Source organism: Hypanus sabinus, chromosome 4 (genome assembly GCF_030144855.1).
Source record: "Hypanus sabinus isolate sHypSab1 chromosome 4, sHypSab1.hap1, whole genome shotgun sequence".
NCBI lineage: Eukaryota > Metazoa > Chordata > Chondrichthyes > Myliobatiformes > Dasyatidae > Hypanus > Hypanus sabinus.
Window position 1 is genome coordinate 102,380,116 of NC_082709.1, and position 26,632 is coordinate 102,406,747.

At 46.1% G+C, this 26,632-nt stretch overlaps 2 protein-coding genes across 3 annotated transcripts in view; one reads left to right on the forward strand and one right to left on the reverse strand.

Moving 5' to 3' along the window:
- Window positions 1-26,632, forward strand: part of grtp1a (growth hormone regulated TBC protein 1a) — an 84,724-nt gene that overhangs the window by 15,231 nt on the left and 42,861 nt on the right. The window contains exon 3 of one of the 2 annotated variants that reach the window (XM_059967766.1): window positions 3,738-3,896. In XM_059967766.1, the coding sequence (XP_059823749.1) occupies window positions 3,738-3,896 (159 nt within the window). The remainder of the gene's footprint in view (window positions 1-3,737; window positions 3,897-26,632) is intronic. The other variant, XM_059967767.1, reaches the window with a different exon arrangement.
- On the reverse strand, window positions 8,390-12,556 carry LOC132393036 (uncharacterized). The gene is made up of 2 exons (XM_059967764.1): window positions 8,630-12,556; window positions 8,390-8,593 (listed from the first exon to the last, which is right to left on the reverse strand). The coding sequence occupies exon 1, from the start codon at window positions 11,404-11,406 to the stop codon at window positions 9,217-9,219; it is 2,190 nt and encodes a 729-aa protein (XP_059823747.1). The 5' UTR covers window positions 11,407-12,556; the 3' UTR covers window positions 8,390-8,593; window positions 8,630-9,216.

A 26,632-nucleotide genomic window follows, 5' to 3' on the forward strand; every position in this document is an offset into this window, starting at 1 on the left:
GAGTTTGAAAGATATAGAAGGAGTTACCAGAAGTGGGTAGAATAGTAACATTTTAGGAAGCATCTGGATAGACCATGGGGAGGAGACTGGAGGGATATAGGCTGAATGCAGGAATTTGGGACGTGAACCAGTTTAGGCCAAAGAACATGTATATGTGCTGTATTTACTCTGACTCTTGAGGCAACATTTGAAAACCCTTTTATATACTCCTTCTGCATTGAGAAAACTGATCTGCTACTGCTTCTTCCCATTTTATTTACATAATAGCACCCTATTACCCTGTCTATTCTTTTCCTTTGTATCTTTACTTACCTTCCCTTTAAAATGCCATTTATATGAATCAGAGGGATGGCAGGGAGGGGATACATCTCTAACCCAAGGAGGCGTAAGGCATTCCTTCCCTCTGCTAGCCCGTAATTTTCCCTTGAGAAGCTGCAGCATCTGCTTAGCCACCACCACCACCCCTTATCAGAGTCACGTGAAGCCATGGGAACAGGCGGTGGATGGTTGTCTGAGCAGCTGGTGCATATCACAATCCTGACTCCAGGCAGACGGTCTCTGAACAGTATTTATAATGGCTGGGGTCACCATCTTGTGAAGTTGCTGCCTAGAAGAAGGTAAGGGAAAACCACTTCTGCAGAAAAATTTGCCAAGAGCAATCATGGTCATGAAAAGACCATGATCACCCACGTCATATGACACAGTACATAACAAACGAGTGTTTTGAATCATGGCATCTGCTTGTTTTCACACTCGATTCCTTCTGGATTTACTAGTAGCGACTTCTTGTGTATGGTCCCTACCTTGACTCTTTACATGTGTGAGTGTGTTCACAATTAAAACCTTGTAATTTTAACCAGCTCATTGGGTTATCCCTCTGTGCCTTTGTACCAGAGAAACCAAACCAGTTTTTTTGAAATCCCATGCAAATATTTTGTCTTTCTGTAGTATCAGACACTGCAGTGTCTCTTTACATTGAATTTGGATAAATTTTGTATTTTGACTATGCCTGCTTGGTGTAGATTCTTGATTAAAATATGTTGATTTTATTTTGAGTGAGGTTAAGCTTTCAAATCGTAGTTGCTCCATATAAATTGAAGATTGTAATTGGACTTAGTTTTAATAAAGTAACAGTCTACTAATTCAGCTGTTCTGAGTGCAGTGAAGCATGTTTTTTAGACCAAAGAGAAAGGATTTATTAAAGGCATCTGTTCAAATTGAAAAGCTCTTTCATCCAGAGATAAAGAAGTAAGTCTGTGAAGATTCTTGTCATATGCAAAGTGAGATGTAAGGCAGTTCTTTGCCAGATACTTCCACTCTGAATAGCAACAACATTAGTTTGTGTATTCTTCAAATATGGGTAGCTAGGGATGCCTTCAGAATTCCTTTAATACCACTGACTTGTATTTTGTTGTGGCAGTAGCATAAAGCAAAGACAAAAATCTATAAATGACTGAAATAAATAGTGCAAAATGTCAGAATCATGAAGTAATGATCATGCACTGTTCAGAAATCTGATGGCGGTGGGGAAGAAGCTGTTTGTGAATCATTGAATGTGAGTGTCTTCAGGTTCCTGTACCACCGCCCTGATGGTAGGAATAAGACCACAAGATATAGGAGCAGAATTAAGGCCATTTGGCCCAACAAGTCTGCTCTGCCATTTCATCATTGATGATCCAATTTTCCTTTCAGCCCCAATCTCCTGCCTTCTCCCTGTATCCCTTCACGTCCTGACCAATCAAAAATCTGTTAACCTCTGCCTTAAATATACATAAATACTTGGCTTCCATAGCTGCCTGTGGCAAAGAATTCCACAGATTCACCATCTTCTGGCTAAAGAAAATCCTCCTTTCTAAAAGGATGCCCCTCTATTCTGAGACTGTTGTCTGCTCATAGACTTTCCCACCAAAGGAAACATCCTCTCTATATCCCCTCTGTCAAGGCTTTTTACCATTTGATAGCTTTCAATGAGGTCACCCCTTCTGAATTCTAGTGAATACAGGCCCAGAGCCAATAGGCAGTCTTCATATGACAAGCCATTCAATCCTGGAATCATTTTCATGAACTTCGTTTGAACCCCCTCCAGTTTCAGGATATCCTTTCTAAGATGAGGGGCCCAAAACTGCTCATGATACTCCCAAGTGAGGCTTCACCAGTGTTTTACAAAGTCTCAACATTACATCCTTGCTTTTATATTCTAGTCCTCTTGAAATGAATGCTAACATTACATCTGTCTTACTCACCACAGATTCAACATGCAAATTAACTCTTGGGGAATCCTGCACAAGGACTCCCAAATCCCTTTGCACCTGTTTTTTTTTGTATTTTCTTTCCATTTAGAAAATAGATTAGACGAATGGACAAATGGAATACAGTGTCAGGAAGTGTATGATCATGCACTTTGGTAGAAGAAATGGAAGGGTTGACTCAGTCCTTATGTAGCGTCTTTACAACAGATATACCTGTTGTTGAGGGTGATGACCACAGGGTTATTCTGCACTGGCTGCTTAACCCTTTTCCCCTTCCTGACTGTCACCCAGTTTCCTGTGTCCTGCATCTCTATATTTCCTAACTATCACCCTCCCAAATGATCCAGAGTTCATCCAGTTCCAATTCCAACTCATTAACATGGTTTGTTAGACGCAGCAGCTGGATGCACTTCTCGCAGTTGGAGTGGTCAGATGTACTGGAGGTCTCCCTGCCTTCCCCCATCCCACAAGAGGAGCATTCCACTATCCCGCCTGTTATCTCTACCTACCTGAGCAGATATAAAGAAAAGGAAAAATCTTGAGCTTTTCTTTGCTTTGTTTTCTGAGTGAAGCCTCTTTTTGTTGAAACCTTGAAGTGCTAATGCCTTAAGATCACCTCCTTATGTCCACTCAGACGATAACTGATGTGATGGCTACTATGCTTGCCCCTGCGTGCCTTTAATTTGCTCTTACTGATGCTAATCCCAAATGCTGACTGTCCACTGGTCAAAGCTGTAATATGCTGCCAGCGAGCTGCTCCAGCCTTTTATTCTCAGGCGGTGGACCTGATTGAAGTCCCCCTCCTCTCCAAACTTCCAATGTCCGGATTGGCCACTTGTCAAAGTTGAGAAGGAATGTTTTGGATAGTGAAGGACCCTAGTAATGGATGCCAGCTTTTAAAGGGGCCTTCTCGTGAATTTGTCTTCAACAGTGGAGAGTTTTGTGCCTGTGATGGAGCTGATTCTAGTTGAGTATTGGCAGTTTGAAAAGAAACTTGTAGATGTTTTAGCTGGGTTAATTTTTTGAATGTAAATACAATCCAAAATTCAATTTATCAGTGAACTTGGGGAACGGGGGTGAATTGGAATAAACACTGATACTCATAGAAAGTAGTTGAGTATATTTGCACTCCTGCCGTAAAATTTGTTATTTTTTGTATGAGTGCTCATGTTGGAAAAAGTCTACAATACTGAGGCTAGGAGGAGTAAAATGTACTAGGTCTCTAATCATTTGCACCATTCTCTTCTCAGTGATGTCTATAATATCCTGATGCCATTTGCTCTGCATACAAATAAATCGACTATTAATCAACAATTGTGTCATGGCAAATTCAGGATTTGACTTTTAATAAGGAAATTGGTTTAAATGAAGAAATCAAACTACTGCACTGAAATCAAGTATTCTGTCTGGACTAGTGGAGGTGACGTGAGAGTTATCATGTTTACTTGTGTTTAGGATATTGACCACTTGCTTTTCTTCCCATTAAAGTGAAACGATACATCAGGAAAGGCATTCCAAATGAGTATCGCAGTCTCATCTGGATGACTGTCAGTGGAGCCCAGGAACAGATGGAAAGGAACCCAGTTTACTATAAGAAGATGCTGGAAACGGAGGAAGATCCAAAGCTGATTGAATCTGTAAGAACAGGTATCTGATGCACAAAATTTAACTAATATCTTAATAGCTATCTGTAATAACATGTGAAATCTTGGGAGTTAATTGCTGTTTTATACCAACAGGTGTACTGCATGGTGTGAAGCACTCAGAGCTATTTATTTTAGTTGCTCCTTTTATAACCAGATATTAAAATTTTAGATGTTCAAGGACAAAATACAAGACAATTATTTCAAGGATTGTTAGAGAATAGTGTGAATCTGGTGTCTTGTTTTGCAATCTGTGTACACTGCAAAATTTCCATCTTAAAAATGTGCAGAGCATTTTGTCATGAAATTGTGCAGGAAGTCAAGTGGTGCAGTCAGGAAACTATATATGCTAAGTTCAATACTATGTCCTCCTTTGCCTGTCTTGCCACCCTGTTATGAATTTTAGAACCAAACAGATCTTCTTTGAGGTGTTGATGTGAACAGTGGATAGAATGGGCTGGGAGGAAATCAGGCTGTTGACAGAGAATATTGATGTGTCAGCAACTCTGGGTGAAGAATGGCATGTGGGTTGAAAAGGTGGAAGACAAGAACAGCAAGAGGAAGAGAAACAAGGAGGTTGGTGTGTTTGGTTGCATGTAATCCCAAGGCTAAATTAACGGTGGTTGAATATTGATAAGCATTTGTAGGAGAAGAAAGTGAACTGCTTTCTTTCCTTTTGTTGACATAATTACAGAGGGAAGAATGAGGGAGGCAAGGTCAGAGGAAACAACAAATTGATGGTTACATAAAATGGTGCTTATAAGAGCAGAAGTAGTTGACAATAGTCAGTAAGGCTTCAGCCCATTGAAGGCTGTGATTCTCTTCCCATCTCATTGCATCTTTCACTGTTCAAACATGATGCTGGAGTACCTTAATGGGTTCCAAATCTCTACACGTGCATATGTACGCACATGTGAATGCCCACACGTTTCAAACCAATGACACTGGGCTTTAATTTACTTTTTCCAGAATGTTGCACCCTGTGCTGAAAGTGTTGCACCAGCTGTTGTAATTAGTTAATATTTTAGTTACTGACAGTTATCAAGCTTCCAAGGCACCAAATCACATTCCAATTGCTTCGAAGTGTTAGTTTCCTTTTCCAGAATATTCTCTTGACTGCAAATTGCCCCCATGTTAAGACCCATAAAGGATGTCAGATCTCTGTTATATCGCTAGACTAAGTGACAGTTGGTGCTTAAAGCAAATAGAAATTGAGGGAAGGATGCTAACAACTCTAGCAGTGTGCTGCTGTCAACAAGATGTCACATAACCTTACTTAGGATTTGTCAGTGTTTACACAACAAGCTGTGATTCCACACTTTGATTGTGTCCTGCATCTAAAGTGAAGTTATAGTACCTTCTGGTATGAACTGTAAGCTGATATGGTTTTCTAATACTGGAGTTACTGACAGAACTGGTGTTATCATCATGTTCAAAGGTACATTTAATGTCAGAAATGTATACAATATATGTCCTGAAATGCTTTTTCTTCACAGCCATCCACAAAAACAGAGGAGTGCCCCCAAAGAATGAATGACAGTTAAATGTTAGAACCCCAAAGTAACCCCCCCTTCAGCTCTCCTCCCTCCCGTGCGTAAGCAGCAGCAAACAATGATCCCCCCCACCCCACCTCCAATGACCAGAAAAAAGCAACAATTACCCCCCCCCCAACAAAAGCAACATTCCCCCCCCACCCCCACTGGCCAGAAAAAAGCATTAGTACATGCACCATGATATATAACGTAGGCGATCACAGTCTCCATGATTGTTCTTGGCAATTTTTTCTACAGAAGTGGCTTGCTATTGCTACCTTCAGGGCAGTATCTTTACAAGATGGGTGACCCTAGCCATTATCAATAATCTTCAGATTGTCTGCCTGGCATCAGTGGTCACATAACCAGTACTTGTGATAAGAACCAGCTGCTCATACAAATATCCACCACTTGCTCCCATGGCTTTACATGACCCAGATGAGAGGACTAAGCAGATGCTGCAGCTTGCTCAAGAGTGATCTGCAGACTAGTGGAGAAAAGGAGAACTTTCTACCTCCTTTGGAGACATCTCCACCCCACCACCCTGACTGAATGCTATCTGTTCCTTTGCTCTATTCCTGTGGATCAGACTTGTCAGACGGTCGACCAGTGCATAGGTTTGAAGTTTCCAACTAATCTTCTGCACGTGTGAATTAAAAGCCTTGCAAATCTGCAGAGTTCTAAGCTCTGTGCAAGCAAAGCTTGTTTCTGTTGGAATAGAGTGTGTGCGTTTTCAAAAAAACGATAATATATGCATACTTGTCCAATTGTGTATTGGATCTTGACATCCCAGGCAAACCCGATATTTTTTTTTGTTGCATCCCTACTGAGCTGCTGCCTTCATCCACAGTGGTTCTTCCCACAGTGCCTTTGGGAAGGATGTTTAGACACGGGAGTGTTATGTATCCCATAACTGGATCACTTACCAGCAAAGATAGAGAGGTCCGTTGAAGTCTGATGGTACTATTTTCAAACGTTTTTATTTATAAAGTGGGGCACAAAAGTAAGGTTAATACAAACATTCAGATAATATACGTCATCAATACTCAATCTAAAGTGCGGGTATAGTAATAATCATCATTAAGAAATAAGCTCTACTGTTGTCTGGGGGATAATATATTGTCCGTTGGAAATATAAAAGTCACTCAGAAGTCTGCAGGCTTCAGCCTTTTGGGAATCGCTGGGTTTCACGTGTTTGAGAGAGAGAGAGATTGGTGAGAAAAGGAAAACTTGCCCGGGTCTTTATGAAGCAACTCCGTTGAATCAGGGGAGTGTTGGTTCCCCGTTGTTAGTTCGAAGTCCTTTTCGGTGTTATCAGCCACCCGCTCCCCAGGCAAAGGTGAACGGAACGCACGTGGCTTTGAATGGCTTCCCGCTAACACGGGAGCGCTGAGTGATGGTGTGTCCTTCTGGTGCGTCGCTGGGGTACCGCCTCCTGCAGTCCCCTTTTATCCTGACTTGCAGAGTTGTAGATGTCCATCAAAGTAGGGTGATGCAATCCCCACCCCCACATTGCCCGAGTGTGTCCATGTCCCTGGTAGCTGGCACGTAGCAGGGACATGCAATTCACACAGGTGTCTCTAAGAACAATGGTCAAAACCGTTGCATTGTCTCTCATTTCCTGGGTCCGAGACCCGAATTAATAGTAATCTTGCGATTCTCCGGAAGGAGGGGGCTGCTCCCGCCCCTTCGGCCCCTCAGAGCTGTGGTACATTCATAGCAGGAGTAACAAGGAAAAGGTAATTCAGATCAGGGTGGTGTGTGACATGAAGGGGAGCCTGAGGCTCAGTTGTAGAGGTCAGTGTTTTGAGAGGTATGGCTGAAGTGAAGATATTTGAAGGAGCTGACCTTAAAATGAACATTTGAGGATGTAAATGATGATTAGGGAAAGAAGCCCAGGCAGGATTAAAGTCTGCAGTCGAATTATTATTTACAGTTGATAATAAACAGAGCCATTTGAATTGTTGCACAGAACTTGGTACGTCTTTGTATTTATCACTTTTTTTCCAGTCTGTATAACAAATAGCCCAAATTATCTACTTGGTCACTGAAGGAAGTTGTAGGAAAATCTTTAAAGATAAGGTTTGATGGAAAAAAAATAAGAGTTGCTAATTTCTAGTTATTTTTGGTTTTCTGGGTTTGCTATCTATCAGTCTTGTTATAGTCATTTGGGGCAACTTGCAGTAAATTAATGGTGCAATATTTTGATGCAGATAAGATGCATGTCACAAGCTGGATGCTTTCCTGACATGTTTTCAATACTTTGCTTTCTCATTAAATCTCCTCTATGTAGTGGTATTGGGCTTGGGCTCGGACCAGTACTGAGGAGGTGCATTGTCAAGATTCTCCTGAAATTGATTATAGGTTTTGGTCTCCAGATTTAGCATTACTAGTCACAGCCCAGAAATAGGCCCTTCGGCCCAACATCCCCATGCTGACCAAGCTGCTACCCAGGCTAATCCTGTCGGGTGTCAGTAATGTAGCAGTTAGCACAACACTCTGAGCTGGAGTTCAGTTTAATTCCAACGTCATCTGTACCTCCTTCCCATAGAATGTGTGGGTTTTCCTCGGGCACTCTGGTTCCCTCCCACAGTACGAAGACCTGTACCGTACATTTATAGGTCATTGTAAATTGTTCCATGATTAGGTGAGGGTTCTATCGGGGGTTGCTGGACGGTGCAGCTCAAAGGGTCTATTCTGTGCTGTATCTCAATAAATAAATAAATGTCTGCATTTGGCTCATTTACCTTTAAATCTTTCCTATCAAGGTATTTGTGCTAATGTTCTGTGGCAGTTCATTTTGTGTGCGTGTGTGTATGCGTGTGTAACCCCCTGGGTCGCCTCAGGCTCGCTCAGCTCGTTCTCGTCTAGGGGAGCAGCCTTCGGCCCCGCCAAACTGGGTAATCAGCTGGTGTGGATGCTGTGTGATGTCCCCGCCTCGCCCAAAAACAGACAGTACACCATATGCGATTAAATGAGTACAATTTATAAAGGTTACTATAACTAAGTGATTAATAACGATACAGTATATATGAAGAGAAAATTAAAGAAAAGGCGCCAAACTTATCAAAGTCCAAACCACTTCGTGCACAACCGTTGGAGCTCAATTACTGAAGTCTTCTGGCCACCATTCGCTCCCCTCCGAACTCCTCGACTCGCAGCTCAGGACCTTCCGAACTCCTCGATTCTCCAAACAGCTCAGGACCCTCCGAGTGGTCAACCAAGCACATCTAGCTTCATCCCCCCCGTCCTCGGAGACTCTCCCGGCCTCAGACCCCCCTTTGGGGTCCGATCCTTGCCCAGCTTAGAGCATTGCGTCCTCTCTCTCGACCCCCTCGCGCCGATCTGCCCAAAAGCCCGTCAACAAAAGCTTACAGACTCAGAAGAAAGAACATTAATCCCCATTTGATTTACAAAGGAATACCATTCTCGTTATCAGTAAATTAGCATTCCTGCTAGTTAACAAAAGGAAACCCTTTCCCAACAGTAACAAAGAGAAAAAAAAGAAACCCCCTTTACACACTTCCTCCATCAAATAAAAGTAATGTCCTCATGACTACTAAATAACTCGCCACCTTTCCTGCCAACACACCGTAACCCAAGCACAAACAGTGACATCTCCTCCCCACACAGTAACCCTCACGCCCTGTTCCTCAGGCGCTACTTAGGCCAACTATCTGGGAGTTCCCTAACCCTTCTGAGGCCTCCGTACCCCCTCACCTAAACCCTTCAGGCTCGGACACAACTGGGGATACCTTGGGCCCACTACCAACTCCTCTCTCAACCTCTCACTCATGCCCCACACTGCACACAGCTAACCCTCCCCGCTACACCTGACTCAATGGGAGAAGGGCCAAAGGTCTCTTCCTCAATCGAGGGAAAGTCAGCAAAAGGCAGCATGTACCACACATCCAGCACATCATCCATCGAATCTGTATTCTTCCTCATTCCTGTGATCGGTAGCTGCTGTTTGATCTTCTCCAAACGGAAACACGTGGCCTGCACTGCTCCCGCAGTCTCTTCAACCTCCTGTTCAGTATTCACTGCACTTCTCTCCAGCTTTTTCTTCCTCATGACTTCTTCCAGATCAACTTTCAGGTTTTGCACTTCATTTGAACTGTCGATGGTCATCTTCAGGTTCCCTTCAAGCTTCCGCTTCTCTCTTCTGAGATTCGTCTGTAATTTCTTCACCTCCGCAAACTCCCCTCTCCGGGTTCTCAGTTTGCTATTACCCTCAGTCAGACAACTTTCTTCATTCTCTCCAACTTGTAAGTCTTCCGAATGGTTCCAGATCACTTTCTCCAGTCTCTCCGTCTTCATTTCAAACTTGATTCCGTAGAGACAGTCACTCACGAGCTGCGATCTTCGCCAGCCCTGGCATGTGTCCCGAAAAGACTTTAACTCGGTAGTTCTCAGCTGCTCCTGCAACGACCTCACTTCATATTCTCCTGAGGCAAATCCAAACACCAAGAGATCATCCACATACACCAAAACTCCAAACGCCTCCACATCCCCTATGGTCTTCCACCTGCCCAGCAGGAAGGTTGCAAGGGCTCCGGATATGCCCTGTGGCATCTTTTCGGACCCGAAGACTCCTAGGGAATTTATAACGGCCGTCTTCTCCTTGTCGGCCCCAATCATCGGAATCTGGCAACATCCACACCTCAGATCCAGCACCTTAAACCATTTCGCACTACTCAGACAGGCCATCGCCTCTCCGGCCCTCAGGGCCATATTCTGGTCACTGACAGTGCGCCTCTTCAACGCAATACAATCCACACACACGCTGCCTACGTCTTCCACGGCTTCAGGGGCCAGTCGCCGCAACCTCTCTCTCTCCGAGGTGTCTTCAGCGGACAACTCCGCTCCCTCGTGGTATTTCGCAGCGTCCACTAGGAGGGTCTCACCCTCAGATACTTCCCCCAGGCCGTACCGCCAATGGCTCTTGTTTGAATTCGGTATCAGCCCAAAGCTGCTACACACGTCCACACAAGCAACTCGAAACTCTGGGTGCATCGACAATGCCTCCAAACAACGCTCACCCGCCTCCTCCGGGCAGGCCCCCAAGCACACCAGCAGGATATTGGTTCTCTCTAGAACAGAAACGCTGCCCGTCTCAACAGGGTCCGGACACATCAGCATTAACGATTCCTGAACCTCAGTCTCCTCCACATTTGCCTCCAAGAACTCCATTTTCACTGACCAACAACCGTCGTCTGGATAATCACCGGCACTGGTACCCCGAATCTCCAGTGTCCTCAATGTCGTCAAGGGTAAATGCTTCCAATAACGGTTATGAAACAAACTGTACAGCAATTTAACCGGTGCCCCGGTGCCGAGGATGGCTTTAACTTGACTTCCATCCATCCGTAACAACACCTGTGCGCGTGGCCCCTCTAAGCCTTCAGGAATAGAGTCTGTTCCTTTCGGGAGTTCCTTGGTACATTGCTGGGAACGTGCTCCCCCAGAGACCCCAAGCCGTTCCCCCACTGGGCCTCCTCTAAGTTTCCCGACACCTCTCGAATCAACGGAACAATTGATCCCCTTGACAGATCCCCTTGGCACCACGAGAAATTTATCTGCCCCCCTAGGCAAAAAGGGATACCCTAAAAACTTCCCACCAATCTCCTGCCACGGATATGATAAGCCCCCCAGCTGCGGCATTTGACTTCCAGTCGAACCACACGCATTTTCCCACACTTTCCCAGAACTGGCAGCGGTCACTTCGAGGTAATTGCGCCCAACAGTTCTAACAAAGTCACCAGCCCGCCTACTCAAACTTTCAATCCGTCCCTGCCGCTTTCCCTCAGCCAAGCATTGCCACTCACCCAACAAATGAGGGGTCCGCTCCGCCCACACCTCCGCCCCTTTAGGGCTGGACGTTATTCCAACAACCGGGCGGAGCTCACCACTGCTGAAACATCCCAACCTGTCACTCCTCACTCTCCAAACAGTACGGACAGCCCATGGTCCCACCACCATTTCGTCAGCACTAGTCGGAACTCGAACAACAAACTCCAGGCTAGCAACAGCAGCCACCCCACCCAACACACACGTAGCGATAACCAGCAATCACACACCCACAAAGGCACACCAGCTCTTCGCCGCAGACACAATTTAAAGAGGGTGATCACACAGCTTCCACAGAAATCAACCCCGCAATGTAACCCCCTGGGTCGCCTCAGGCTCGCTCAGCTCGTTCTCGTCTAGGGGGAGCAGCCTTCGGCCCCGCCAAACTGGGTAATCAGCTGGTGTGATGTCCCCGCCTCGCCCAAAAACAGACAGTACACCATATGCGATTAAATGAGTACAATTTATAAAGGTTACTATAACTAAGTGATTAATAACGATACAGTATATATGAAGAGAAAATTAAAGAAAAGGCGCCAAACTATCAAAGTCCAAACCACTTCGTGCACAGCCGTTGGAGCTCAATTACTGAAGTCTTCTGGCCACCATTCGCTCCCCTCCGAACTCCTCGACTCGCAGCTCAGGACCCTCCGAATTCCTCGACTCTCCAAACAGCTCAGGACCCTCTGAGTGGTCAACCAAGCACATCTAGCTTCATCTCCCCCCCCGCGTCCTCGGAGACTCTCCCGGCCTCGGACCTTTGGGGTCCGATCCTCGCCCAACTTAGAGCATTGTGTCCTCTCTCTCGACCCCCTCGCGCCGATCTGCCCAAAAGCCCGTCAACAAAAGCTTACAGACTCAGAAGAAAGAACATTAATCCCCATTTGGTTTACAAAGGAATACCATTCTCGTTATCAGTAAATTAGCATTCCTGCTAGTTAACAAAAGGAAACCCTCTCCCAACAGTAACAAAGAGAAAAAAGAAACCCCCTTTACACCTGTGAGTGAGAGTGTGTGTGTGTAGAAACATGCCCCTCAAATCTCCCTTTAAATCTGTGCCCTTTAACATTAAAGGGGAAAAGACTGTGACTATCTACCTTTTCTATGCCTCTCCACTTTCTAATCATCCGAAAGGTCAACCCTGCACTGCCTTTGTTCCAGGGAAAACAGTCCCACCCTGTCCAGTCTCCACATAGCTCAAACTCTCTGGTCTCAGCAACATCCTTGAATCTTTTCTGCACCCTCTCCAATGTAATCACTTCCTCCTATGGCAATAAATGGCATTTACATAGACTTTAGCAAGACCTTTGACAAGGTCTGGAACATTAGATCACATAGGATCCGGAGTGAGCTAGCTAACTGCATCCAAAATTGTCTTAGGAGGAGGAGGCAGAGGGTGGTAGTGGAAGGTTGTTTTGCCAGAGTGCAGGTCTGTGACCAGTGGTGTGCCACACAGATTTCTGCCAAGTCCCCTGCTGGTCATCATAAATATTAATGAATTAGATGAGAAAGTAGGTGGCCCGATGACCAAGTTTGCAGAAGACATCAAAACTGATGTCAGTGAACAAGGTTGGCTAAAGTTACAAGAGGATCCAGGTCAAATGGAAAATGTGAATGAGGCAATGACAGATGAAATTTAAGTCAGACAAGTTCAACATGATGCATTTTAGATAGTTTAATCAGGGCAGAGCTTAGAGAATGAAAGGGCCCTGGAAAATGTTGTTGAACAGACACCCAGGGTACATGTACATAGTCCCCTGGCGTTAACAATGCAAAAAGGCAGCGTGGTGAACGCTTATGCAATGCTTGCCTTCATCAGATGGGACATCAAGTACATTGGGTTGAGAAATCCTATTACAGCTGCACATGTCATTGGTGCAACCATGCTCTTCTGGTTGCCATTACTAGTTATTTTTGGTTTTCTGGGTTTGCTATATCAGTTTTGTCATAGTCATTTGGGACAATTTGCAGTAAATTAATGGTGCAATATTTTGATGCAGATAAGATGCATGTCACAAGCTGGATGCTTTCCTGATATTTTTTCAATACTTTGCTGTCTCATTAAATCTCCTTTATGTAGTGATAATGGGCTTGAGCTAGGACCAATGCCATTTATATTTCACTGATATCAGTTTTGATGTCTTCTGCAAACTTGGTCATCGGGCCACCTACTTTCTCATCTAATTCATTAATATTTATGATGACCAGCAGGGGACTTGGCAGAAATCTGTGTGGCACACCACTGGTCACAGACCTGCACTCTGGCAAAACAACCTTCCACTACCACCCTCTGCCTCCTCCTCCTAAGACAATTTTGGATGCAGTTAGCTAGCTCACTCCGGATCCTATGTGATCTAATGTTCCAGACCTTGTCAAAGGTCTTGCTAAAGTCTATGTAGACAATATCTACTGTCCTGCCCTGCCTGGCCCTTTTCAAATGCCTTGGTTACTGCTTCAAAAATAATAATCTAATTTGCAAGGCCTAATTTCCCATGCACATAGCCGTGCTGACTATCCCCAATGATTCATTAGCCTTTACAAATGCAGACAGATACTGTCTCTTAGAATCCTCTGTAACTTCATAGCCTCATCTGGGAAGAGACTAGCCCATTCTCTGACAGGACCATGTACACATTGCTTCAGGAAACTTTACTGGATACACTTAGCAAATTCTGCAACTACTAAAACCTTCACATTGTGGCAATCCCAGTCAATACTAGCTAGGTTAACATGACCTGAATTTATAATTTTTACACCTGTGTGCAATTTTTCCTACATATTTGCTCATCCAGCCTTTGACAATTTCTGGAGACCTTGTGTATAATCTCATCAAAATGATCACCCATTTATTTCTAAGTTCTACTTGTATAGCCTCATTGGTTGATTCCCCAACCCCAGAATATTCTCTCTAGATTTCCCTTAAAGTGTAAAGCTTTTCCCAATTTGTTTGAGAGTTATTTGCGACTTTGAGAGTGGTGAGTAAAGTATGAAAGAGAACAGGTGATTTTGTAACTTCCCGTCTGTTTTAGATTTTGTTTAAACCGTGGATCATTGTTCTGTCCTATGCATGATGGCTATTTTATTTAAAATGTCCTTCCCTTACTAATTTTTCACATTCTTTGAGATTTTGTCCAGTTACTTAAATTTAATTATAGTTGAATCTTCATTTTAATCTAATGGAATCAAAAGCATCTTTGTACAGTGAAGCCATACACTACACATCAACAGAGTTAGAATTGGTTCTTGAAATCTCTGATTCTGTTGGCAGAGAAGATTCATACAGATATTGCCTGGGATGGAGCATTTAAGTTGCAAGGAGAGACTGGAGATGCTAGGTTTGTTTTACCTGGAGAAGAGAGGTTAAAGTGGAAAATGATTGAGATCTATAAAATTAGATAGTGTGGACCACTGGAAGATGTTCCTATTGTCAGAGATTTAGAATTAGGGTAAGGGTTAGAGAGGATGAAAGGAAGACCTTTTTTCGCTCAGTGTACCTGGAACAGCCTGAGAGCAGTGGAAGCAGAGTCACAAAAGTGACCAGATGAGCATTTGCCTTGCTTGGGCGTGGAAGGCTATGAATCAACTGCTGAAAGATGAAGGTAATGCATGTCATTCCACTCTGGGTGGTGTGGATATGATCAGCTGAATGGCCAGTTTCCATTTCTTCATTTTCTCATCCATTTATTGCATTTGGTCCTAGTTTCACAAACCTGTGCAATATTTCTGTCTTGTTCCAGGACTGTTTGGAAGCCTGTGTATCATCCCTATATCATAGATCATAATCTCACTGTTTTATTTCATTACTTTCATGCTTTTGAAAAAAAAACTCCATAGTTTCTATTTACATAACAGCATTTAACATTGTCAAATGTCACAAGGGTGTGGAATCAGAAGAATTTTGTGGCGTGGTATGATGCATGAGATAAATAATACTCCTAGCCCAAGTATTATCGAGAAACACACACAAAGTGCTGGAAGAGCTCAGCAGGTCAGGCAACATCGATGAAAAAGAGTATAGTTGATATTTTGGGCCGAGACTCTTCAGCAGGACTGGTGAAAAGAAGATAAGAAGTCAGAGTTAAAAGGTGGGGGGGGGGGGAAGGGAGGGGAGAACACATGGTGAAATGGATGGGAGAAGGGTGAAGTAGAAATGGGAAGTTGATTGGTGAAAGAGATACAGGATTGGAGAACAGGGAATCTTATGGGAGGATAAAAGGCCATGGAAGAAAGAAAAAGGGGAAGGGACACCAGAGGGAGGTAATGGCAGGCAAGGAGATAAGGTGAGAAAAGGGAATGGGGATAGAGAAGGTGGGGGGCTATTACTGGAAATTCTAGAAATTGATAAGTCTACCAAGACAGAATCTAAGATGTTTCTCCTCCAATCTGAGTGTGGCCTCATCATTACAGTAGAGGAGGCCGTGGATTGACATGTTGGGATGGGAAGTCAAATGGGTGGTCCCTGGGAGATCCCACTTTTTCTGGTGGACAGAGTGGTTTCCCAATCTATATTGGGTCTCACTGATATACAAGAGGCCACACTGGATATAATAGATGACCCCAACAGACTCTGAGGCGAAGTGTTGCCTCACCTGGAAGGACTCTTTGCGCCCCTGAATGGTATTTTGGGAGGAGGTGTAGGGGCAAGTGTAACATTTGTTCCGTTTGCAAGGTTAAGTGCCAGGTGGGAGATCAGTAGGAGCGATCCCTGTGGAAAGCAGAAAGTGGGGGAGGGGAGAAATGATGTGTCTGGTGGTGGGATCTCATTGGAGGTGGTGGAAATTGCAGAGAATTATGTGGTGGGCATGGAGGCTGATGGGGTGTTAGGAGGGCAAGTATTAACAATGCAGGTTTTAAGCAGGGTAAGTGAGTTGGTTAGTTGCTCATTTATGCCCTTCAAGGCAATGTAATTTATTTTAATTAAGATATGGGATGCTGGGCAGCAATGTAGGTCAGAGCTCTGAAGTAATGGGCAAGAGGGGCTTAATCTGGATTGAATACTGGTAGCAGATATGGGCTCTCCTCCTCCAGGTAGTGGAGGGGGACTAGGATAGTTGTATTTTAAAGTGACTTGCGGAATGATTGGTGGTATGACTGTGTGCCAGCTTGAAAGTGGACTGCAATTATTCATGAATGTTCTAATAACACCTCCCCAGCTGTGAATTCCTACTGTCAAGGACAAGGGCAGCAGGAGCATTTGAACTCCACTGCCTGCCAGTTTCCTCTGTCACACATCATACTCACTTGAATCATAACATTACCAGTCCTCTATCACTGAATCAAAGTCTTAGTGCTCCCTGCCCCACAGCATCGGAAGAGCTGGTTCATTGGATGATCTGCAGAGGCTTAAGAAGGTCACTTGTCATCACCATGTAAGGAAGATCAAAGATGGACAATAAACAGACTGTGCATCTGTGAAAATGGATAGCTAAGTGAAACGGACAGTCCCGTAAGTCAAAGAAAGACCGCAGCCTCGCTGGTTTCACGGATTTCTTCAGATCCCTATGCCTGCCTGCCCATCCTTTCTCACTTCTTCCCGGGCGATCAATTATAAACATCAGATAGCTCACAAAAAAGGAAAATAAAAATAAAAATGGTAATTTAAATTACCATAAGCAAATTATCTTTGCTATTGATGGGTTCTGATGTTTTTGATTAGGAGTTCTTTCAGAAATCAAAAATAAGGCTTAAGACTTATTGCTTCACAATAGTTTTATTAAGAGCAACAAGAACAAAGATTGGAAATGGAGAACAGCAAGAGTCTAATAATGAGCAGGAAAGAACTTGGAGATAAAAGGAATAAAGATGGCGAGCCAACTTGTTCTGCTCTTATACCATAGATAACAGACACTCCATTCAGATTTGTAGATGAGAGTTAATCAGATAGCCCCTATTCAAATAATGCAATTCCTGAGAAGCTTCCAGAACAATACAAAGAACTATAACCAAGCAGGGATGCACTAAACAATTGCATATACATAGGTAATTATATAAAATACAAGCAGGCATAAGAAAGTTAAACTGCAAAGAGATTAACAATTATACAGTCTAATTCAACATTCCCCTTTGATTCTAAATCACACATTTAGAATCATCACATCTAAAAATTCAGAGGTAGAAATCTTGTATCCACGTTAAATATAAAATAATACAAAACTACCCAAGTTATAGGAATATCAAAGGTATTTATAAGATTGTTATTGGGTAGATTAGAAGGCACACTTGTGTGAGTTTGAACTATTTTAATGATCGCCCTTGTACAAAGAAAAAAACGTTCAAAGTCCAAGTAAATTTATTATCAAAGTATGTGTATGTCACCATCTACAATCCTTAGATTAATTTTTTTTGCAGGTCTACTCAATAAGTCTATAACAGAATAATAACCATAATAGAATCAATGAAAAACCATACTAACTTGGACATTCCACCAGCGTGCAAAAGACAAACTATAAATACAAAAAGAAACTGATAAATAAGCAATAAATATTGTGAACCTGAGATGAAGAGTCCTTGAAAGTGAGTCCATAGGTTGTGGGAAAATTTCAATGATGGGGCAAGTGAAGTTGAGTACAGTTACCCCTTTTGGTTCAAGATCCTGATGGTTGAGGGGTAATAACAGTACCTGAATCTGGTGGTGTGAGTCCTGAGGCTCCTGTACCACCTTCCTGATGGCAGCAGCGAGAAGACAACGTATGCTGGCTGGTGGAGGTCCCCGGTGATGGGTGCTGCTTTCCTGCGACAGTGTTTCATGTAAATATGTTCAATGAACATATGAAAGGGCATTACCCATTATGGACTGGGCTGTTTTCAATACTTTTTGTAGGATTTCCATTCAAGGGCATTGGTGTTCCTATATCGGGCTGTGATGCAGCCTATCAATATACTCTCTACCTCATGTCTATAGAAGTTTGTCAAAGTTTTGGATGTCATGCTGAATCTCTGCAAACTCCTAAGGAAGTAGAGGTGTTACCATGCTTTCTTCATAATTGCACTTGCCTGCTGGGCCTGGGCAGGTCTTCTGAAATAATAACATTGAGGAATTTAAAGCTACTGACCCCCTCTCCACCTCTGATCCTCCGAGGACTAACTCATGGGTTTGTGATTTCCGTATCGTGAAGTCTGTAATCAGCTCCCTGATCTTGCTGACATTGAGTAAGAGATTTTTGTTATGGCACCACTCAGCCAAATTTTCAATCTCCCTCCTAAATGTTGATTGGTCATCACCTTTGATTTGGCCTACAACAATGATATCACCAACAAACTGGGATATGGCAGATATAAATTATGATTTTAAAAATAAAATCAGGACGAGTATTATTATGTACAATGTCCTGTGTATGTTACTCAGAATGGCCTCTTTGGTTTGTTACAAGTAGGAATGCTTCTTTGTCGGATAAGTGTTTCTCTCACCGTTGTTTCACTTTAGAATGGCTGATATGGTAATTGTATTCATTTGTTAATCAATGGGGAATGTTATTGTGTCTTGTGATGCTGGGAATTTGGGGGAGGGGTTTTTTTCGCGGGTTTTTTTTGGTGGAAGGGAGAGGCCGAGGAAGACGCTGAGGAAGGTGGATGTGTGCTGGACTGCTCGTAAGACCACCGGGGTGGTCCCAGGTGCGACGGCCGGATGGGTCGATTGGTTCGTTGATTGAGCTCCAATATATATATATTGTATTGCCTACTATTTTTTAAATTTTAGTAAACTCTTTAAAGTGTATTTCATAACGGTATTTGTCGTAGGTTTGATACTGTTGGGGGGCGCGAGGCATTAACTCGATTCTCACAGCACCTGCGTGTACGGGAGGTGGGTTGGAGAGTGGCTGGATCTCCTTTTTCCCCTAGACATGTACCAGCCTGTTGGGTAAGGGTTACATTTGTGGGGGCTCGTCCGGGATTGGATTGTCAGGGGCTGTGGAATCGCGCAGGCAGCAGAGCGGAGATGGACAGAGATAAGATTTTTTTGTTGGTGCCAGTTTGAAGATGTACCAGTACAGTACGCATGCGTAGTGAGCGGAGTGGATTTTCGAGTTTCGGGAGACGCGATAGTGCGGGGTTTAAGTTCGGTGAAGGGTATTGGGCAGGTAGAATTGGTAGCTAGACGGTGTGGTAAAGAGGTGGAGTCTAGCTGGGTGTTGGTTCGTATGAGTGCTGAAGTCAGGACGGTGGAACTGTCGGCGACGGTCAGTGTACCGGGGGAGGAGGGGCCGTGGGGGCTCCACTTCTACAAGGATGAGGCTGAGGAGACATTGGAGGAGGAGTTAGAGCTAGAGGTGGACCCCAGAGAGGTGCCCGGCACTAGGAAAGGGAGGTGGGAGGAGGGAGTCGTGACTAAGCCCCGCTCCCCAGGTAGGGTGGAAGCCTCGGAGCTGGCAGCCGCACTTAATTCCCTGGTGGGGGTGGCCGAGAGGCCACGGCTGAAGCTGGGGGTGTTCTCCGGAGCCAAGCCTACTCCGGATGGGGAGGTGGACTATGAGACCTGGATCGAGCATACGTCTTTGATGTTAGAGGAGTGGCCAGGCTCAGAGGAGGAGAAGAGGCAGCGATTGGTGGGAAGCTTGAGGGGTTTAGCAGCCAAAACCATCCGGGAGTTGAAAGCTGAGAAGCCTGGGGCCTCAGTGGAGGAATGCCTAGAAGTTTTGGAGGGAGCGTTTGGGTTGTCAGGGGAACCCTGGCTGCTTTTAGCAGAGTTTCAACGCCTGGAACAATGGAGAGGGGAAAAGCTCTCCGAGTACATATTTAGGATGGAGGGGATGCTCTCGGGGCTGCGGCGCTGGGGGGTAGTGAAGGCGACTGACGTGGCTAGCGTGAGGATGAGTCAGCTATTCAGTGGCTCTCTGGAGGAGGACAAGGTGGCGTGGACTATCCGGCAGGCTTATAGGAAAGGTCCCCCTCCATCGTTCGGGCAACTGATTAGAGAGGTGCGAGAGGAAGAGAGAGCGTTGGGGCGGAAAAGGGGCACGGGCCTAAGGGAGCGATCCTCAGCGATACAGGAAGTGGTGGCTGAGTGGAGGAATGACAATCCCCCGGGGAGTAGGGAACCCCCTTTGGAGGGGAGGGACAGGGGAGGTACCTACTCTCAGGGGCGATCAGTGCAGTGGATTGGGAGCAGGAGCCGTCCTGGGAGAGGAGGGGCGGCTGGCAGTGTGTGCTTTAACTGTGGGAAAGAGGGGCATTTCAGGCGGGACTGTGGAAGGCCGAGGGTGTGCTATAGCTGTGGAGAGGAGGGACACTTTAGGTGGGATTGTGAGAGACAAGGAGTCCCGCGGAGGACAAGCCCCCCTATGACTAAAAAAGGGAGAGGTGTCGGGAAACTTAGGAGAGGCTCAGTGAGGGAACGGACTGGAGCCTCTGGAGGAACACGTTCCCAGAGATCAGCCGGAAGACCACCGGGTGCCCACGCCTCTGTTCCGGGTGAGCTGGTAGGACCCCGTGCCAGTGTGGGTCTACGGATAGAGGGAATTTACGCAAAAGCCGTTCTTGATACGGGATCGCAGGTGACCTTATTGTACCGGTCTTTCTACAATCAATATCTAAAGCATTTGCCCGTAACCCCATTTGACGCCCTGCAGATTTGGGGTGTGAGCGAGGGTGACTACCCGTACGATGGGTACCTATCGGTGAGATTGGAGTTCTCGGAGGGCGATGTGGGAGTGTCGGAAGCTATTGAGACGTTGGTGTTGGTGTGTCCTGACCCGGTGGAAACCGGTGGTGCTGCCCTCCTGGTGGGGACTAACTCCCCCGTTGTGCGACGGCTCCTGGGAGCTTGTAAGGAGAAAGGGGGGGGAAGACTTTCTGGAGACCCTCTCGGTGCATCCAGTGTTTCGAGTAGTGTTCGCAGAAGGGGTTGCCTCCTAAGGGCTGGACCCGGAGTGTAAATGAGGGACGGTGTGGTGTACGCAGGCGAGGCCCAAGGTGATCCGACCCAGGGAGGTAGCCCTAGTGATGGGGACCCCCAGATTCCCAGAAGTGCCGACGGGAGAAGCCCTGTTAGTAGACGCCCCAGACGATCTTGAAGGGGAGACACGATTTCCGGCGGGTTCGCTGGTGAGGCCCAAAGTGCAGAGACCAGGGGTGGTACATGCGAGGCGAATAGCTATAAGTGTCAGGAACACCACGGCAAGAGAAATCACCTTTAAGAGGGGAATGCCGCTGGCACATCTGTTCCCTGTGACGGTAATGTCCAGCGCACCAGTGCAGACCCCTAACAGGGAGGGATCAGAGCATCGAAGGGAGCTGACCGCTGAAGCCTTTAACTTCGGGGATTCCCCAGTGTCGCCGGAGTGGAAACACAGGCTAGTGGAGAAGATGCTGAAGATGGAAGCTGTTTTTTCTCGGGGCGAGTTTGATGTTGGCTGCTCCAAAAGCACTCGCCACACCATCCGGGTGACGGAGGACACCCCGTTCCGAGAGAGATCCCGGCGGCTGGCCCCGGCAGATGTTGAGGACGTGCGACAGCACTTGCGCAAGTTGAAGGAGGCCGGAATCATAGCTGAGTCTCGAAGTCCTTATGCGTCTCCAATAGTGGTAGCACGGAAGAAGAATGGGCGAGTGCGCATGTGTGTTGACTACAGGACGTTGAATCGCCGAACTGTCCCTGATCAATATACCGTCCCGAGGGTCGAGGATGCGTCGGCCTGTCTGAGCGGTGCGAAGTGGTTCAGTGTGCTGGATTTAAGAAGTGGGTATTACCAGATCCCGATGAGTGCGGCCGATAAAGAGAAGACCGCTTTTATCTGCCTGCTGGGGTTCTTTCAGTTCGAACGAATGCCCCAAGGCATATCCGGAGCCCCAGCCACCTTCCAGAGACTCATGGAGAGAACTGTGGGGGATATGAATCTGTTGGAGGTGCTGGTGTACCTGGACGATTTGATAGTGTTTGGATCGACTTTGGAGGAACATGAGGAGAGGCTGTTGAAGGTGTTGGGCCGGCTTAATGAAGAAGGGTTGAAGCTTTCCCTGGACAAATGCCAGTTCTGCAAGTCGTCAGTTAACTACATTGGCCATATCATTTCGCGAGAGGGAGTGGCTACTGATCCAACCAAGATAGAAGCCGTGACCACCTGGCCGAGACCCCAGAAAGTGGGTGCTCTGCGTTCATTTTTGGGGTTCTGAGGGTATTACCGGCGATTTGTGAAAGGATACGCCAAAGTGTGTCACCCGTTGACTCAGCTGTTGTGTGGCTATCCCCCAGTGGGAAAGAAAAGGAAGGGGGACCGGAGACAGGATACTGGAGGATACTGGAACCCGGCGGAACCTTTTGGCTCGAGATGGGATGATCAATGTGAAGAGGCGTTCCGATCTTTGAAAAGGGCACTGACCCAGGCCCCGGTGTTGGCTTTTGCCGATCCCCAGAAGCCATATGTGCTGCACACGGATGCCAGCCGAGAGGGTCTCGGGGCTGTTCTGTACCAGGAGCTTGGCAAAGCATTGAGACCGGTAGCCTTTGTCAGCCGAAGCTTGTCGCCATCGGAGAGAAACTATCCCACTCACAAGTTGGAGTTCCTGGCGCTGAAGTGGGCGGTGGTGGACAAGCTAGGCGATTTCCTGTACGGAGCCAAGTTTGAGGTGAGAACGGATAACAATCCTCTCACTTATATTTTGACTTCGGCGAAGCTGGACGCCACCGGACATCGGTGGCTGGCGGCCTTGTCGGTATATGATTTCAGCCTGAGGTACCGCCCCGGAAGCAAGAATGTCGATGCGGATGCATTGTCTCGTCGGGAGCTGGGGGAGGAGGAGAGGGACGAGGAGTGGGAGAATGTCCCTGCCCCTGGAGTGAAGGCGATGTGTCAGTTTGCTATCACTGTGAAGGCCGAGGGAAGAGGGAGGCTGGAACAAGCTGTGGACCATTTGGGGGTTTTTGACGACGCCATACCCCTAGTTTACTGTGACCTGACCGCACTGGGGACTAAACAGTTGCTGGAACTGAGTCCGGGGGAAGTGGCAACTGCTCAGCAAAATGACCCGGGCATTGGCACAGTGTGGAGAGCGGTCGAGAAGGGGGATGCGGCGTTGGCTGAGCAGGCGAAACACCCATGCGTGCCTCTGTTGTTGAAGGAGTGGTCTCGGTTGAAGTTAAAGAACAAAATCTTGTACCGGGTAACGACGCCTCCGGACCAACCCCGCTGTTGGCAACTGGTCCTGCCGGAGGAATATCGCCAGACTGTACTCCAGGCCTTACATGATGATTCTGGACACTTGGGGGTGGAAAAGACATATGGATTACTCAAAGACCGGTTCTACTGGCTGAGGGGGGACGTCGAAGAATACTGTAGGGGATGCCGTCGTTGCATCCAGAGGAAGACCCTGCCAGCGTTGGCGGCTCCAATGTCGCACTTGCAGAGTGCGGGACCTCTGGACCTGGTATGTATGGATTTCCTGTCGATTGAGCCTGACACCAGCAACACCGCAAATGTCTTAGTCATCACCGATCATTACACTTGCTATGCTCAGGCATTTCCCACCAAGGATCAGAAGGCGACGACGGTGACGAAGGTGTTATGGGAGAAGTACTTTGTGCATTACGGCCTTCCCAGGCGAATCCATAGTGATCAGGGGCAGGACTTTGAGAGCCGCCTTATCCAGGAATTACTGACTATGCTTGGGGTTGAGAAATCCAGGACTACCCCTTACCACCCACAGGGAGATCCTCGGCCAGAGAGATTCAACAGGACCCTGTTGGATATGCTCGGGATGCTGGAGATTGGGCAGAAAAGCAGGTGGAGTCGTCATATTGGACAATTGGTTCACTGTTACAATTGTACTCGCAATGATGCTACAGGGTATTCGCCCTATTATCTGATGTTCGGGCGGGAAGCGAGGTTGCCCATTGACGTGTGTTTTGGAGTGGGTGAATTTCCCGGGAAGTCCCATCTAAAGTACGTGTCCGACATGAAGAGGGAGTTACAGCGGGCGTACGAGTTGGCCGAGGCGGCGGCTACCAAACAAAATCAGAGGAATAAGATGCAGTATGATCGAAAGGTGAAGTTTGTACAATTATTACCGGGCGACCGGGTCCTTTTATGGAATTTGGGACTCCCTGGTAAGCACAAGTTGGCAGATCGATGGGCGGCCAGCCCCTATGTAATAGAGAGCCAGATGCCGAACCTGCCAGTTTGCCGGGTGAAACCTGAGGATGGAAAAGGGCCTATCAAGGTACTCCATAGGAATCACCTGCTGCCACTGGGTCAAGCGGTGCAGGTGGATAAGGAGCCTGAGTGGGAGATTACGCCTAGTACAAGGACTCTGCGAGGGCACGGAGAACGGGAAGAGCCCGCTGCTGAAGAGCGGGGACGGGTCCCTCACCCGGGAATGGCTACCGATTCAGAGGAGGACGACTCAGATGAGTGGCCCCTGTTCCCATTTGCTGGGGCTCCAGTACCAGGAGAGGAGGCTCCTGGCCCTTCCCATACTGAATTGGGTGAGAGGAGGGAAAGTCTTGAAGGTCAGATGAAGAGGCAGCCTACATTGGTGGGAGAGAGGGTGGAACCCGAGCGTGAGCCGGAGAGATCTCAGGTGAGGGAGAACCCCTGTGAGGAAGGGGCTGCAGGTCTGTCAGATAGACCTGGGGTGTCCGAGACAGTGGGTTCGCAGGTGACGAGGGAGCCCAGTGGGGCAGAAGGGGTATGGAGATCTCAGAGGTTTAGGCGCCCCCCGGAGAGGTTGACATATGTGGTGCCGGGAGAACCGAGTGTGATTTCTACTGCTCTGGGTAGTTATGTCACTGCGTTCTGCACCTGGGTTGGGTTTTGTGTGTTGCAAGAAGCTTTGGGGAACTCTAGTAATGCCATGAGGGCATGACATTTGCTGGTGGGGAGAGAATGTACAATGTCCTGTGTATGTTACTCAGAATGGCCTCTTTGGTTTGATACAAGTAGGAATGCTTCTTTGTCGGATAAGTATTTCTCTCACCGTTGTTTCACTTTAGAATGGCTGATATGGTAATTGTATTCATTTGTTAATCAATGGGGAATGTTATTGTGTCTTGTGATGCTGGGAATTTGGGGGAGCGGTTTTTTTCGCGGTTTTTTTTTGGTGGAAGGGAGAGGCCGAGGAAGACGCTGAGGAAGGTGGACGTGTGCTGGACTGCTCGTAAGACCACCGGGGTGGTCCCAGGTGCGACGGCCGGATGGGTCGATTGGGTCGTTGATTGAGCTCCAACGAATGCACTAAACAGACTGAACTTTGATAAGTTGGCGCCTTTTGTTTTTTTCCTTGTGTGTGTATGTATATATATTGTATTGCCTACTATTTTTTTAATTTTAGTAAACTCTTTAAAGTGTATTTCATAACGGTATTTGTTGTAGCTTTGATACTGTTGGGGGGCGCGAGGCATTAACTCGATTCTCACAGCACCTGCGTGTACGGGAGGTGGGTTGGAGAGTGGCTGGATCTCCTTTTTCCCCTAGACATGTACCAGCCTGTTGGGTAAGGGTTACAATTAGAATAAACGTCTTAACGTTCAATAGCTGTTGACCCTGTTTTCTTCCTAAAAATGTGTTAGTTTATCCTTAAATCCATTTCAATCCAGCTTGTGTTACAATAGTTGGTGCCTTTTTAATATTACAGAACAGCCCAACAAGTTTCACAGAGGTATCATATTAAATCTAATTTCTTGGCTGCATTTTTATGTGGACTCGGGATGGGAGTGAGTAAAAGAGACTGTCTTAAAAATATGGTTTTGAGACACATATTAGTAGGTGATAGAGTAGCAAAAATACAGAAATTAGGGAATTGGTTTTGCAGAACGTAGACTAGTTAGCTGAAGATCAAACAACTAATCTAATTTGGATGAGAGTGTTAATTGGACAGCATTTGTGCTTTATTTTAATGGAACTTTGCCCTATTTTCTAAATTCTAGATTTAGACCCCATGATGCATTTCTAGGTCAGAGAGTGAGCACCTTGAATAGTAATTGATAATTGGCCTATTATTGACATATAAACCAAGAAGCAGTATTGAAAAAACTGTTTTGCATGCCATCCATACAGGTCATTTCACATCAGTACCTCGAGGTAGTACAAAGGGAAACAGTAACAGAATACTGAATCTAGTGTTACAGTGAAAATGCAGTGCAGATAGACATTAAAGTGTAAGGCAGTGACAAGGTAAATTGTGAGGTCAAGTCCATTGTATTGCACAGCAAGTCTGCTCTTAAAACTGGAAAAGTTATTCCTATTTTTGCACTATTTATATTTGTAATGTACAGATTTTTATGCCTTTACACTGTGCTGCTGCAAAACTACAGATTTCACTTGTCCAATTCAATAGACTTGTAGAGCCCATAGGTGCTGGTGTTCTGAAGTTCCTCCTCCTCTGTGAAAATATGTCAGAACAATGTGCGCAAGAGAAATGTAAATAT

Coding starts and splice junctions, on each gene's coding strand:
- LOC132393036 (XM_059967764.1), bottom strand. CDS start 11,406: ATGGTGGTGGGACCATGGGCTGTCCGTACTGTTTGGAGAGTGAGGAGT.